Here is a 16,852-nt window from a genome sequence, read left to right on the forward strand (position 1 = left end):
ATGTGTGTAGCTATTTTTAATGGTGTTTTTAAAAAGGGTTGTGGTCTTTTATAGGAACTGCAGACAGATGTGAGTTCTGGATTTCAGAGCACTGGATTGCTGAAGAACAGTATTGGGAGAAAATAAACCTTAAAATTTGGATTTTAAGTTCAACTCCATGGTAATTTAGCAGGTAAGATAAAGGGATCTAAAAGTGTGTATCATCAGCCTTATACTTACTCCCACTCCTTGCGTCGCGCCTGAGGTGTGCTCTGAATCTTATGAGCTTGGTGGGCTTTAACAATGTCTCTCTGCTCAATCAGTCCACCCCGACGTCTCTTGATCACATTAGGACTGACTGCCATATCTCCATCCACCCCAAGCATCCCGACTCCAACATCAAAAGTGGAAACCACATCAAGGGTGAGACCGAGGCGGTTTGGGTGTAAAGGAGGAGCGTGGCCAGACGCGTGTGAGAGGTGGAGGGTGTCATGGCTGGTTGAGAGGCTTTCGGGCTCCAGGAGGGAGTGGGATTCAGGATACAGCTTTGACCCTCCACCCAGTCCTGCGCGATGCTTCTGCCAGCTCTCGCAGTCCGCTGGGGATGGGCGGATGATGTGGTGCCGGGGGGTGCTGCTACCACACATTGCCCCCACAGTCAAACCACCCACTGGATAGTCAGGCCCTCCTGGGCTTCTAGCATTGTGGTTCCCTGTCAGAGACTGAGAGCTAACCGAACAGGAGCCCATTTCCAGCATGGTGGGGAAGCGCCTCTGGATCTCAGCATAGTGCTGCAACAGAGAGGAGAAGGAATGCAGGAAAGGAGATGTTAGAGACGTAGAAAATGAACACAGTCATCACTGATATCAAAGACACCATCAAACAGATACTTTGTCTGGGTCTCATATTCAGCTGAAATGGCAGTGGAAACACTGATTACAGATGAAAGCAAATACAAATGTGATTAAAAGGTTTCATTTTTGAATATCTACCCTTATTAGGCTTCTCGTGATATATGAGGACACGACTTGAATGTAGATAGGAAACCTGTCAGCTGAGGTTTGGGAGCTCTTTCCAGTATCAGTAGTCTATCGTTTGGCTACTCAGTATTCTCATACTGTTAACGTCTTCTATTTCCAATATTCATCCACAGCTAGATCATAAACAGTATAATGTGTTCTGAATAAAACTGTATTATTAAAGCTGAATCTATCACACAATATGAACATTTTTTGTAAAACAAAGACACAAAGGGAGGCTTTGTTTATGCTCTTGAAACAGACTTTGTGCATCTACCTTCTATCCACTGGAAACACAGACACTCGCTGTTTGGGTGGGTGGCAACACAAGTAAAAAAGCCTGAAAACATCCGGCTACTGTATAACTATGCATTTGTTCAGCTAAACTCCTGAGGTAATTTGCCAGTGTCCCAATAGCTCTCAGTGTCCTTAGCTGACTTAAAATATCAGCAATCCTCCAAGTGTCAGAACCAATTAGATAAGCTGTAATAATACAGACTTCAAAACAAATGGTAATATAATGCTGCCAGAGCTGTGTTTAATTGTGCAATTAAGAAGAAAAAAACTGAGAGGGAGAGAATTTCTATCAACCCGTCCTCTCCTGTCATGCTGCACATCTCACTTGTACATCACGCAGCCTCTACGTTACTGCAGCTCACGCTGGAGCTCTCACCATCTCATTTTGGCAAATGATCGATCGCTGGTTTTACAGCCCCTCTGAGAGGAAAGCTTCTAAATAACTGTGTGTGGTGAAGCTGCTGCTCAGTAAAACGAGCATAGTGTAGCTGATAAGAGGGAAGAGGAACTATGCTGTGTTCAGCCTGCCTCAGTATTCTTACTCATTCATTAGGCTGAGGTCAACACCTGAACATTGCTAGGCCGGCTTGATTTGATGACGACTTCCGCTACGAATCTACACCTCCTTAAGAGGTCCCCACTAACGCCTCCACATATGAAAAGTTGTCACAAACTGAATGAAAATGTAGTTACATGAAGTGAAATGTGTCAAAACATACAACAAATTAAGCATTGAACTTTTATCTTTTCCTGAGGCAAGGATGACTGTCTCCACTCAGCAAGAGATAATGGAAGCTGCTGTTTGTGTTTGTACAAATGCCGTTTAGCTGCACTGTTACAAAGTCTAACAATATACTCTCTCTCTTACCGTCTTTTAGCTAATTTTATTTTATTTTACATCCCACTTTACTGCTCCCCTTTGTGTCCCCTTTGGGAAATTTTAGTAAGAGCCAGATGTTTCCCTTTGGAGGAAATTTGTCAGATATCGTCTGCTGTAGCTTGTTTGTCATTATTCCACTTTTAGCTTATATATTAATCAACTTTAAAAGGAAATAAAGTACTGATGTTTACAACTCTATTTGCTGTCCCAAAATTGGTAAATATTAAATTAATCAACCAAAGTGAATGAATCATTAAAAGAAAAACTTGGTTTACATCTTTCTTCTCCAAGGGAATCCAGGTGTGGAGTCTTTGGGACCATGTGTTACCCAAACATTATATATTATAATGATAGATAGATTTTCTTTATTTTGGGGGCACTTTCTAACAGAGAGGCAACTTCTATATGCTAAAAAATTGTTTAGGGATGTTTTTCAGAGTAAAACCATTAAATATTGGGCCGATCGTGGCTCAAGAGTTGGCAGTTGGTCTTGTAATCGGAAGGTTGCCGGTTCGAGCCCCGGCTCGGACAGTCTCGGTCGTTGTGTTCTTGGGCTAGACACTTCACCTACTGGTGTTGGCCAGAGAGGCCGGTGGCGCGATATGGCAGCCTCGCTTCTGTCAGTCTGCCCCAGGGCAGCTGTGGCTACAACTGTAGCTGCCTCCACCAGTGTGTGAATGTGAGAGTCAATGAATTGTAAAGCGCTTTGAGGGTCCCGAAAAGCGCTATATAAATGCAATCCATTATTATTATTATAATAACAGAAATTGTGTGTGTGTGTGTGGGGGGGGGAGGAGCATCAATTTCATGTCACCTGACTTCTGGCTTATATTATACTGTGCAAAAGTGTTACGTCTCCTCTCTTTTCTTTACATTTTGCTTGGAAACTTGTGACAAGGAGCAGCGATTTATATTAATGTGCAAACATACATGGAAATACAGTAAATAAGGAAAATAAAAAACAGAGTTTAAAATATTCTAAGGAGCCTGAAAGTCAGTGTTTGGTATGACCACCTTTCTTCTTCAGCATTGCATGAACTCTATGAAAGCAGCTTCCTTGTCTTCAGCAACAGTTCTCCAGGCTTCCTGAAGGACATTCAAAGCTCTTTGAACATTGGCTACCTTTTAAAAATGATCCCATACTGCTTCAGTAATGTTGAGATCCACGTGCTCTGGGGAGGCCAATCCATGTCTCATAGTGTTCCATTGTGTGTTTTCCTATTCAGGTTTGCTGTTACTGCATTGACAGTGTGTTTGGGATCACTGTCATGCTAAAAAAAAACAAAACCCACTGCCATCAGATACTTTCCAGGTGAGTCAAGACTTTTGCACAGCACTGCATTTTGGTGTGGCAGCAGACCACAAGTCAACACTGTCTGCTGAGGTCAAATGTGGACCAAGGAAAAAAGCAGATGTGACCCACATTTTGGTTGAACAGTCTGCTCTGTGTGTTCTGGCTTCAGCCAGACCAGGGGTGCCCAAGCAATCTGTGGCAGGGAGTTTGTTAATGTTGCCAAGCAAACTGAAGAGGCACTTGAGCTCTTCTGTGGAAAACTTGGGCTTCAACAGAGCGGTGGATCTGAACCGAGACTATTTGTTGAACAGGATGAAACCTAGTGCAACTTATTGCAATGCAAAATGCAACAACTCCCGATGATCAAAAGTGCTTTGATCTGGCAACATAATCAAAAGAAGAGTTGATGACATGTCACGTCGAATGTCACGTTACAGTTATAACTACGTGGAATCGGTAACAATGTTCAGTTCTTACACTAACTGTCACGTGCCAGAGCATCTTTAAACCACAATGCTGCCGCTCATCCTCCTCTCTCCGTAAAAACACACACAACAGAAAGGAAGTGCTGTTTCAGAATCAAATCAAATTCCTGGAGGTCTTTATTGATTGGCAAGACCTATCAATTATCAATCAATGCCTTTAGCACACATTAACAGCTTTTCTTTTTAAAGCACACAGTCAGGCATTTTTTTTATAGTTTCTGACTCACGGTGCTTGTAACATCTAACATCTTCAATTTTCTGCTCCTTGTGGAGTTAATGATGTATAATAACAAAGCTGGAGCTCTGAAACGGTGAAACTGATGGGAACAAAGTGCTTAATAAATATAAACTGAGCCTTTGACACAAAAAGAAAGAAAACAGAAAGAAAGCAGTTAGTGCAAAGTCATCCCATCTTAGCAAAATTACATGATATATATACACAAATATATGAAGTTGCTTATGCATACTATTGCCCGTTGTGTAGTTCCTGGTAGGGAGGCCTTAGATATGGCAGGAGAACTGTCATTGATCTGCTGGTTACAGAATCCATTTAGCAAATTATGTTTTCAAACTGGCTGAACAGGATTGCCCACACAGCAAGATAATTTGTGCAGATGCTCACACTGAGACAATTACAACTGAGCATGATACTCGATGACGTTTCACAGCAACATTAATAAGAAAATGCAACAAAACAAAAACTTGCACTCAGAAAGGCACTGTTTTTGTGGTCGCTCATAATAAAATCTGAAAACACTTACAAGACATAAAAAGTTTTTTTAAAAAGATAAATATACTTTATACTAGAGTGCAAAATAGCAGCTCCCAAAGGGTGAGAGCTATAATTTCACACAGAAATTGATGATGGCAAGAAATATATGACAATAAACATTGACTTTACATTTCCAAAGCACAAAGCTACTTTAAGTCAATCCAGGCCTCATCAGCAAACACTGAGTGCCTATCTACTGCTCCGTGAGGGAAAGGCCATTTACACCATATTTGTCTATCTGGTTTTTGAGCTACAGGTTATCCAGTTCTAAAGTGACTTTTTTATGGGCGCCAACCATCTGTTTTTACAAGATACAATACAGATACAATGAGATTTTAAAACATCAATAAAAAATACAGATATGAGTAGGACACCCTAAATAATCCCCTTAGTGCCTTTGCACTCCTCTAAAATAGTTTGAGTTGGATTTAAATGTATTGTACAAAAACTGGAAAAATAAGTCTGTGAAGAGTTACAGGAACAGGCTGATACCACGTTGCATCTATTTCAGGGGTGTCGAACTCCAGGCCTCGAGGCCGTTGTCCTGCAGGTTTTAGAGCTCACCCTGGGTCAACACACCTGAATCAAATGATCAGGTCATTCCCAGGCCTCTGGAGAACTTCAAGAGATGTTGAGGAGGTCATTTAGCCATTTAAATCAGCTGTGTTGGATCAAGGACACATCTAAAACCTGCAGGACACCGGCCCTCGAGGCCTGGAGTTCGACACCTGTGATCTATTTTAAAGGTATATTTTGATATTGATATACGTTTAATCAATACCCATCAGTGTCTTATTAGGCTGTTAATGGGCTCTTTTTTTTTCTTCTTCTTTTTTTTTTAAAGAAACAAGTAAACTTCCAAGTATCTGCACAGCAGTCATTCATAAATTCAGGAATTCTGAAGACTCGGAGTAGATCCCACATAAAAAAGAAAGAAATAAAAATCCCACGGGGGCCACACGATCTGAAATGTTTACTCTAATCAAAAAAGAAAAGAAAAAATCTAAATGCTTGTTAAAAAAAAACAAACCAAACAACAACACAGGCTGTTGGCTGTTTGTTGCTAATACTACTCATGTAAAGTGATACAGGAAATGTGACCCACGTGTCACTACGACACAAACTTCAAAACAAGAGCAGTAATCACAAATTAACCACCTATTACTAGTTTGAACTGATGTTTTTTATATGAATAAATGCATTAATATGTAGCTGCACAGTAATGAATTTAAACGGAGTTTCTGTTATTACTGAGGCCTGTCTGCAGTACCTTCACAGCCCACCAGGGGGAAATGGCTACCCTGGGCTTTCTAAGGTACACAAGTTATTCCACTTTGATTAATTAACTGATTATTAATTCATGTTTTCCCATTGTTGCTTACAGATATTCATAGGAAGAGGCTTTGTGATGTTTGGATAGTTAGCTTAGATGCTTGAATCCAGTTTTATGTTAATCTAAGCTAATCGGCTGCTCGAGGTAGAGCCAAATGACTCCTAAAATGTCACCCTGCCATTTACAGCTGTCATAAAAAGTCAGAATGAAGATTGATGACAGAAATAAAATTAAGAGGGAGTCATTTGTTACCAGCCATCAAAGTTTCCCTGCTTTTATATCATCAGGGGAAAAAACAAAAAACAGGCTGGACTTCTAAGAAACATTTATGTAAGCCAGCTCTGTAATGTAACCATTATTAGGACCATTATTACAGAAAAATGCCACCAACCCAAAGACAGGCACTGACCACAACGCTTTAGAAAACACCTACACTGCAAGTCATACTTAAACATCAAGGCTCCACTGCACTGTGGCTCCCCCTCACAATTATCAAAACCTTACAGCCAGGAAAGTTGATTGTGTGCTCATATAATTCTTCAGATTAGCTTTTAAAAGGTGGTCGTCGACTGGCTGTACTCAGTCAGCTTTCACTCCCATAATCAGAATTGTTTCATGAACAGCTAATGTGTTGTTCACAGCCTTTGATGACTTCTCGGTCGCTTAGCGTCAGATTAAAAAAAGGGGGGAAAAGTTAGTTTTCACTAAAACTGAATGAAATTGTTACAGGGGCCAAACTGTTTTTACGGTCTTTACTGGAAAGCCAGGTGTTTCCAGGTTCATAATGAGGAGTGAAGGAGAGGCTGAGGCAGGCGAGAAGCCTTCTCACACCTGCTGCCCCCATTAGCCGACACAACTGCCTCATTGCACCTCATATTTCACCATATCCTTCCACCCAGCCGGAGTGTCAGCCTGGTAAGCGGCCAAACCAAACATGCTTCAGGAAGCGTTATGTCATCCGAAACTAATGGGCAGTATGTTTGAGGGAAAAATCAGTGGCAACACTTCAGCCAGCTGAAAATAACCATCTTGTTGGTAGTTGAGGTTCAGGATATTCAGCGTCAGTGTTGAGAAAGCTTAAGGGAAGCATTGAGAGTACAAAAGGGGAATGAGATTAAATAAAACTACAACGCCTGAGGAAAACTCCACAAGGAGATAAAAGCCACCAGCAGTGGCCCCAGTTGGCAATAATATTTCACGTGCAAACAAAACATTTTATTGGATTTACACAAATCAGCTGAAATTTGCAGAGACGGACAAATTCTGACACTTAAATGCTGTATGAGCTGGAGAAAAGTGCACACTGTGAAAGTACTGCGTCAGAAGTCTAATTTCCTCAGTCTCAGCTAGCCCCTGACTTTGAACAGCTGCTCTATCTGAAATACAGTCACTGCATATTATTGCACTAAATTATACTGAGTGCATTCGGCAGTGCCAACATTTACATATTAGATTTACAGCTTTCGGTAACACGCTGTGGTACAGAAAGTGAGCCCTTAGAAGCAGCAAAACATGCAAACGTTAAGTGTGACAGGCAGAATATTGTCCGCCTTTAAAACTTATGAAACTAATGCACAGTTTCCAGCTGAGGCCACAATAACAGAGGAGGCCAGATAATATGTAAACGAGATAAACTTTTTCCACTGTGCTTTGCCAACTCAACTCACACCCACAGAAATGTCCCTCTGCCTCTATTGTTGTCTCTGCATCATTAATTCAGCTCCTCTGTATTTGGGAAAAAAATGAAAGGTATGTAATGATGGGTTTTTCTTTTTTGTTTTTGTCATGCAGCGCCTTCTGTGGACTTATTGGAAATAAAATCCATTACCTTCTGGTCCTTTCTGGTCTTTTTTGCTCTGGTGTTGACCAGGTCCTGCACGTATTCCCTTTTGTTTCATGTGCTGTCTGCGCCGTTATGTTTGTCATTCAGCATGCAGCTTGCACACTTTCCATTCAGATGCCTCCATTTAATATTTACTACTCCGAGTCTGCACGGTGCTCTACTTGCCATTTATTTCATGCATCCATTGAGTTTAATTGTATTTTTATTCCACGTTTCTTTGCTTCATTCTACCAATATGATGTGTTATTCTGCAATAGTCACGGCCCGGTTTTCCTGCAGGGTTCATTAAAGTTTCATGTTTTCATTCTGTAAGTATTGGGCCATAAACACCGAATGACCTCGGTTAGAATACGGTAGATCAAATTGTGGGAAACCAGAGTCAGGGACATTTGACAGCACCCGGGGTAACTGTATTTGTGGATCAGTTTCACTATTATTCTTTAGATTAGACTCTTGATATGCGCACAGACTCTAAAAGTAAATAATATTCTTTTAGATCATGTTTTATGTCTTTTACTGAAGCCACATATTCCACAGCACAGAGCCATTAGAAGATGAAAAGGTGCTTCTCAGAGGGATCCTATTGCTATCATGACCTTCTAGCAAAGACCATTATGCAATAGTGACCCTTTAGATCAGTAATGATCACTAATAGGAACACTTCACACTTATGCTCTAATCACTGGAAGGTTCAGAGGCTTCAGGGAGCAGAGCAAAGGCTGGAATATTAGAATCTAAAAAACCTGCCAACTTTATTTAATAATGTATTTATGAATTAATGAAGCAACGAACGATCACAAGAGGAAATATCCATCTTTCATGATGTTTCGATGCAGAGAGGTCAAGAAAGATTACACTTCTTTGTCATCTATGTCTGTGAGGGACCACCGTGAGAAACCCCAGAGCCCCAGGTCTTATAAAATCACTGAAAGCTATAAACATAGCGCCTCACTGTTACAGGTAAATCATATTTTACAGCTTGCAGCAGGAAGCGTAAGGAGCGAAAGAAGTCGCTGCTTTTGGTATGAATCTGCAGTGTCACTGGTTTACACTTGCACACTAGATAAAAAGCTTTGATGGAATTTATTCTGAAATGTTTTGGAAATCATTTTAAAGGTTTGCATCCCATAATCTGCCCTTTTATTAGGAACAGTCTGCTGCACAATATCGCTGTGCGCACAATTGTCCACAAAGAGCACATGGCACTAACACTGCTGACATTTAGCCTCTGCAAAATGTATCCACAAGAAGAAGATATGCAGCCATTCTAAACAAAAATATAAACTAAACGTGGAAAAATCTGCGTCCCTCGGATTCATAACCAAGCTGCAACACTCTGAAATTAAATCAATACAGTTCATGGATTTATTGCCAGAAACACTGATTTCTCTCTGCTGGAGAAAATGGGACTCACTACTGGAAACTGGTCACATTTGGGCATATCTGAATGAAAAGTACATCGGCTTTATGTTAGTGCTCTGCCACGCCGGTTTATCAGAGTGAAGAACCACATTAGTGTATGTACTACAAACAGGACCCAAAGACGGTGCACGAGTGGTTCAAAGTATGAACACAAAGCGAGCAGTGTCTGAAAAAACGAACCAATTTTGAGTCGCCAGCGTCTGGACCAGGGACAGTCTGAAGCCTCAAATCATAGTTTTATTTTTCCTGTTTCGAGCTGTTCTTTTGTCCAAGGTGAACTGATGTGTTATCAGGCAGTATCTTAGATTTAATTCCATCCAATCATTCCTTGCTCAGAATTTTATAGCCGACTAAGAGTCTTGTTCTTTTTTTTTTTCAGTACACTTGATCGGAGACATTCTTCACTTGCGTATGTATTTGCCATTCGTTTTCATTTCGCTGTATTTAAAGAGGTAAAATCCTAGTCTAGAGATTAAAAATTCATTACGGTTAGAGACCCGCCTACGAGGGCAGAATTAACAGCAACCTTTCTCTGGTTACGCTGTTCTTTAAAATAATAATATAAAAAAAATACTTAAGATGAATCACAGGAAATGTGAAGCAGGTGGTACAATACACACACAGCTCGTCTTGCAAAATGGGTTCAAGAGGTTTCATTAGGTTCAGTTTGGTGCTGATCACAGGCACTAATTTATACACCAAGAAAACCAATTTACACCCCCTAGTAGAGCGGCGTTATTCAATCAGGACAATCAGAGCTGTTGACAAGAAAGGATTAACGTAGTCCAGTTAAAGGAAATTGACAAGTGTCATGATGAAACAATTTAGGAAGACAGTTGAAAGAATTGATTTTGTCTGAATAAAATAATTTGATCAGTTGTAATTAAAGGTTATGACCTTGCCTGCTGAAGTACTGGGCAGCAATGGGAGAAATAACTGGCACTGGCTCACGACAAAGACATCTTTCAAGTGAAGAAGATGGCACAGTGTTAGCAGCTTGTCATTTAAAATGCATACACTGATTATTCAGGTTGCCTCTTCCTCCACTGTGAAACTCCAGTTACATTAGAAAACAGACTGATGGGATTCGTTTATCTGACTGTACTGCAACAGGTCTCAACACGGGTTCTTCTTTCAAGACGATGATGACAAACTTACATCCCCAAAGTCTCAAGTCAAAGAAACGCATGGCAGCGAAAGGAGTGATTGAGGAAAGTAAATTACATTTTAGAAGGTAAAACCTCAGGAACAACATGCCAGACACACTTTCTTCCTGTTCACTGCAGCAAATGTGTTCTCGATTTTCTCTACTTTAATTAATTCCTCCTCCTTGAGGTAATGATGGCTGTTTTCCCACAGCCTCTGAGGCTGAGCGAGAGAGAGTCTCTTTCCTAGAATTTTTTTTTATCATTATCTGGTATAGGTCCACTAAATTATTAGCAGGACCTGGCTAAAGCCTGCTTCCACATGGTCCTAATACTGACAACTACTCTGGCACTCTGAATTGAATCTTGTTGCATCCCTGTGACTCTAATGACTCACTCCACTGTCCTGTCAATCTGTTACACTGGTAAAAGCCACAGTGAAGAGTGATTGGGGCGCTGTAATGGTCTTAGCACGCTGCTAATTGGATAATGTTGTTGAATGATATGTATGCAAACATGGCAAAGGGAGTGGACTTGAAAAACAGCTTCCTGCCAAAAAAGAAATATAGAAAAGAAAATGACATACAGCATATCACGTTCATGTAATATATAACACAAAAATATTTTTAAAGTTAATTTATGTTGAATTGTAGTATATACTTTAATTAGCCGAGATCCAATCAGCAAATGAATTCTACTTTCAAGTCACATCACATAACACCTTCACAATCCACGATTTGTCTGCTATTAATCAGCATCAGTGAATACTGATAAGATATTCCTCAATTGGGATTTCTGCACCCTTTCTTTTTGGTTTTCACAAACATAACATCTGCCAACAAAAGGTTTAGGCTACAAGCTGAATGCAGTCGCGAAACTGCTTTCCCCCTCACCTAACACCTGTTTGACGAGGAAAAACGCCGGATTCCTTACCTACAAAGAAACAACTCCTTTCCATTTCGTTCACCTTTCAAGACAAAATGAAAATGTAGCAGCAGACACGACCACGTCCTATCCTGCCTGCCCGGAGAAAGAGAGAGAGAGGGAGAAAGAGAGAAAGAGAGAGAGACCGTGTCAGGTTATTTGCCGAGAGGGTATCCGGGGAAATGGAGCAGCTGCCAGCTGCAAATCTTTACTGAAAATACTAAATATTCCATATGTTAATTAAAGCCTTTAGACAATTTGTTTACTTCAATAAGAAAATGTACTCGTAATCTGTTATTAAGCACGGCTGCTTACTTGTTGCTTTCCGTTTTGTCTAACGAGCAGCCATAACCTGGAAACCTGAATTTCTACCTTCATGGCAATCTCTGCTGCACAGTTTTTTATATTTATGACTCACCTGTTAACACCGGGAACAGATCATCAAACTATTCTGTCCAGTTTTCTCTGCGCACTTCATTTGTTGTCATAGAGACCAATCGCCAAGTCTGAGTGGCCTACAATAAAAATCAATCGAGGGAGGAAAAGGGGGGGAAAGTGAATTAAATGAGCTGAACGTAAGGTAAGTGGGCTGAGGTAACTTCTTGAATAAGTGGAGCATTCACGGTGACGCCATGCAACCAGCAGTTTACATCTGTGTGTAATACACAATCGAGCCGCAAGGGGGCAGTAATCGCACATATGTTGAGCGTTATCCTTCTTGCCGTGCTGTGCGGCTTGACTAGCTGTTCAGGAAGCTTTGAAATATTCATGGGTGTAGCCTATATGCCAAGATTGAAGCCTCAGGGAGTACCTGGTCTTTTCAATACATCTATTGTCACACTTGTGCAAACAGGCGAATCAACACAATAAAACTGAGTGCTTGAGGTTAGTTTCGCAGGATGTAATCCGACGTAAGATAAAATAAGATAAGATAACCTTTATTAGTCCCACGCATGGGAAATTTGTTACAAATTACAAAAACTTTCAAAGACTTTTTCTCTTATTTTATCTGGCAATGAGTAAAAAGTGGTTAACCCGACTTCACTGTAAAGATTTCTGCTCATCCTGCTACAGTAATGCACAATATTTTACTGCGTTTCAACAAATAGCTATTTTAAATTTAATCTGAATAAATAAATAAATAAAAACTTTATTTGGCGTGTTGATGTAATGTACACATTAAAAGCAGAAATAAAGAAAATACACAAATATACCCTCGAAATGTGTTGCCAGCATGCTTTGACTGTGATTAAATTATTAGGTACACATCTTACCATTTTGAGTACACCTTAGGATACGTCATGTAGAGTCGCTGGCCCTTTTATTGTGTGTGCAGTCTGTCTGATCTGTACACACACATTTAGCCTCAGCTGCCCCCCACAGTCTGTCTCCATTCTCTCCAGCTGCTCATTTTGACCACATAATTCTGGAACAAGTAAAAAAAATTTTTTCTTTGATATGTTGGTGGAGTTATTGAACTCTTGACGCAGTGTCGTCCAGCTTCACATAGGCAAAAATAACTTGAGTTAAGAAGTCTTTTCTGGTTTTAATGCCCTTCGATTCTCAGATGTGTTTTTATTTCATTTTTTAAGTATTTTTAGAAAATACATTTCAGATTTTAGTTTTTCTTCGTTATTCTGTGAAATAATCTGGGGTTTTTTGTACAGCTACTTTTTAGACTTTATGATTTAATATAATCAAACTGGTTCATTAAATTAAGTTTCAGACACTTCAAGTATATCAGGTATGTTTCTAATCATTATTATTATAATTATTATTATTACTGCTGCCATGGGAGCGGAGGTGGGCTTTTACCGGTGTTTCTCGGGTTTGAATTCTCGCGAGATTTCGGTGTCTCAGTTACCTACACGTCCTGGATACTCCAGTTTCACTGTTGAGAAACATCATCATAGTAACCCGGGAAAGGCGACCTCGGAGGCGGGTGGCGACATTTCTTTGAAGGAATCTCACAGCGAAACACGGGAGACGTTGTTCTCTGGACTAACTCTGAAGCGATGGGTGAATGTAGAAAAAAGTTGCTGGCTTAGTGACACTGGTTAACTAACTGACACTGGTTTTTCACATCGTTAGCTGATGCTAACGTTAGCAAACATACAGCTGAACGAAACTGAAGAAGTCACCCGGAGAACTTTGGATTTTCTTATCATGAGGATATCGACATAAATGCGGACATCTAGACGCACCGGATCGTTTCACTGAAGGTACATATTATTACTCTCCTAAAGCTGGAATAGCCAAGTACAATCATGATTTTCTAGTTAGCTAGCGTTATTATTCACTCTTTCGAGTTGGGGCTCCGACTATTCACTGGACCGAAGACATTACGCGGTACCTCATCTTTAAGTCAGATGGAGTTACAAACGTGATTTTTGAGCGCACGCAGAGTATATTGGACAACTTAACATAGTTATTATTAAAAACAATAATTATGTAAAATCCATAATACCGTGGGTTCTAAGTTAACACCCAATACGAGATGTACGATTAGTTTTGTTGCCCCGTTGCTTGAGCGAATAATTCCTGGATACTGTTAGCTATATTCTTTTACAGAACAGTTTAAAGGTTTTTAACATTACTATCACTTCCTGTTTCGCATAGTTAATAATGTTTAACAGAATCGATAATAATAGGGGTGCTGTTAATACTGACTACAGAGAGCGTTTGGATATCTCCGGATGCGCTCAGTCTGAATTCGTCTATTTTGGGTACTCAGCGTTTTACAACTAGATGATATTTTTATTTGAAGGTAAGGTAAACTTATCGGCGCCGTATTCGGCGGCATAAATGCAACTCCAGGTGGCTCTAAAGAAACCAAAAACACAACTAAGATCGAGTCCTGATGATTTACGCTTAAGTCAATACAGCTCATGTAAAGTCGAAGATGGCCAATTATTTCCTCCTTGCTGAACGACTGAGGTGCTGTTAAGTAACCTTTTGCACACTAGTGACACGTGTGGTGTGAAGCTGCATTGCAGCAGTCAAGTCGGTGTTAGTGTTTTTGTAATACAGTTTCTTCCCGTGTGCGGCAGCACCGAGCCGCTGCTGCTGAAAGCCGCGTCAATCGGTTAACTAGAAGAAGTTATGTGCCATCTTGGATTTTACACGGCTTTAGTGGTGGAAACACCTCCAGTCTATCGGTGAAAGTGTTTTTGTCATTAAATTCTCACAGAGTATCCTCCTTTACTCCATTGATATGTTGCTAAAGAGTTTGATTTCTCTGTTGGAAGTTTGGGGTCTCAATATATTATCGTTTTCAAACTTTAGAAGTCCCAAATGTCTAAAAGCAGTGTGTTCCCTTATACAGGAATACAGGATCATTCAGGTATACAGTAATATTTTAAACTCTCTGGGTTTTACATTTAAGGTAATCGGCAGAATAAGTTCACTTTGGTTGTAATGCCCCTGTTATTTGGGTTAAACTTGTAAAAGAAAAAGAGAGTGTTTCACAAATGCTGGGGTGTGCAGTTTTTCTAAACTCAGCCACCGTCAGCATATTTCCGTAGTGAACGTGACAGCCCAGCAAAACGACATTTCCTTCTGAATTTACTAACTTTACAAAAAGTTTAATGTTTCAGAGTTTAGCTGCTCTTTGTGTGGCCTTTTGGATTCGCACAACAGCAAATACAGCGGTCTGTGGTAGAAAACAGTCTTCTAATAGAGTCGAGTGTATCCTATCAGTAATTTGTTTATGGCTCTGATAACAGAACAGGGAGAGCCACTGAAGAAGAGTGGATTTAGTTTTCTTCTTCTTTTTTCCTATCTCGCCCCAGGGCTGTGTCACGTGATTGTTATGAGGCAAAGGCATGACTTCTCAAGAATTCCTCATGACTCAACAAGTGTTAAATGTTAGTGCAAAACACCCTTAAGTGTCTCACTGACTAGACTTGACTCTCACAGATCTGTGCTGTAATTATCTGAATACATTGGCAACCATTAATGCTGTAGAGGAAGACTTTTTCCTACTCAGGATAAAACGGCTAACAGACTTGATATATGCAGTGCCTACCATTAAAGCAGACATGTGACTAGCATTACAGGTGTTTTGAGTAAACATCACATATCTGAGTTGTGCTTACATTTTAGGAATGTGAGGCTGTAGAACCAGTTTTAAATGGCAGAGTAGCAGAGTTATGCTGTTGCTGTGTGACAAATTGCATACCTCTGCCGAGCCATGACTACTTTGCATTTTAACTTGTTAATATGTTGGGTACGAACTGTAGTGCTTCATGTTTTTAAATCATTATTTGTCTGTCACTGACTTGTTTCAGTGTTGTGTTTAGTACTTTGTTCCTTGTTTTGGTTTCAGTTAACATTTTTGGTTTGGTTTTTGTGTGGATCTCACTTACAGTAATATATTTGGTCATTTGTTTAACTGCAGGTGAGTGGGAGAGATGAGGAGCAGCAGGAGGACTGAGGCATCTCTTAAAAGTTCTGCTCAGCACCTTTCTGATCATAATGTTGGCACAGGTGTGTAGAAGAATTTCCTTTTTAATTTTGGTGTTTTTGTTTTTTTGAAATACGAATTAATTTGACTTTTTGTAACCTAAATGGGTGATATGGGTTTTGGAATTTACATTTTATCTTCACTGTTACACTTTAACAGAGCTGACAGCTGCATGGAAAAGTTTGGCTCAGTCCAAAGTTGCTGTAAGTACAACTGAAATGGTTTTCTGTTGAAACTGTGCTTTTTGTAAGCTCTTCCTAAATCACTGTCTTTTTTGTAGAAGCAGAATTTGCAGTATGTGCGCAGTCTGACAATGGTATTTCCTCTTTGTAGTTGCGGCACATAGAAAATCGTATACAAGCAGCTCCAGGAACAGGAGTTATCCTGGACTCTGTCATTGACTCTAACAAGAAGAAATCCTCTAGGGCCCACCACAGAGGTGGGTTATTCTAAGATATAAAACTTGTTCTTTATATATTGTAGTATGGCTAATTGGGTTTTTCTTTTTTATTTTGGTATACTACAGTCTGAATACAAGGTCACTTGTGAGTTCTGTAATGATTTTTAATAAGATTGCTCTTTATCCAAAAGCTCTTTACACATAAAGAAGGAGGTTACAATTTGAGGGGATGTAATAACTTTAAAAGGCAGATAGTTAGAACTACCAGGAAAAGTTTGTGTGTATCTGTGTGTGGAGTGAAACTTTGGAACAGAATGGATGTAGAGCTCAAGCAATGTCCAAATATTCATCTGTTTAAATCGAGGTACAAAAAATGTATATTGTCAAGGTACAAAGAGGAATCGAGTGTATGATTGTTTATCCATGATAGTAAATAATAATATATTCTTTGTATTATTTCTTTCTTTTTTCTTTGTTTATATATAGAATGTTAACAACAAATACTTATAGAAACAATTATTTTGTAGAGTTGAAATGGACACTGTTGATATCGTCTTACGCTGTTGTTATTACTGTTATCTCCATTATTAGGAA

At 39.8% G+C, this 16,852-nt stretch overlaps 2 protein-coding genes across 3 annotated transcripts in view; one reads left to right on the forward strand and one right to left on the reverse strand.

Annotated features, from left to right (window-relative positions):
* cacna1ea (calcium channel, voltage-dependent, R type, alpha 1E subunit a) overlaps positions 1-12,689 on the reverse strand; it is a 110,201-nt gene extending 97,512 nt beyond the window's left edge. The window contains exons 1-4 of the mRNA XM_005747534.2: positions 12,668-12,689; positions 11,812-11,908; positions 11,403-11,489; positions 220-770 (exon numbers count right to left, since the gene is read on the reverse strand). Coding sequence (XP_005747591.1) covers positions 220-737 — 518 coding nt within the window. The 5' untranslated portion in view covers positions 738-770; positions 11,403-11,489; positions 11,812-11,908; positions 12,668-12,689. The remainder of the gene's footprint in view (positions 1-219; positions 771-11,402; positions 11,490-11,811; positions 11,909-12,667) is intronic.
* A 571-nt stretch (positions 12,690-13,260) lies between these two features.
* Positions 13,261-16,852, forward strand: part of cep350 (centrosomal protein 350) — a 33,104-nt gene continuing 29,512 nt past the window's right edge. For both annotated transcript variants that reach the window (XM_005747536.1, XM_005747537.1), the window contains exons 1-4: positions 13,261-13,615; positions 15,793-15,881; positions 16,018-16,061; positions 16,192-16,297. In XM_005747536.1, coding sequence (XP_005747593.1) covers positions 15,806-15,881; positions 16,018-16,061; positions 16,192-16,297 — 226 coding nt within the window. In that variant the 5' untranslated portion in view covers positions 13,261-13,615; positions 15,793-15,805. The remainder of the gene's footprint in view (positions 13,616-15,792; positions 15,882-16,017; positions 16,062-16,191; positions 16,298-16,852) is intronic.

The sequence above is a fragment of the Pundamilia nyererei genome, unplaced genomic scaffold, assembly GCF_000239375.1.
Source record: "Pundamilia nyererei isolate P.nyererei 1_Seehausen unplaced genomic scaffold, PunNye1.0 scaffold00199, whole genome shotgun sequence".
NCBI classification, from domain to species: Eukaryota; Metazoa; Chordata; class Actinopteri; order Cichliformes; family Cichlidae; genus Pundamilia; species Pundamilia nyererei.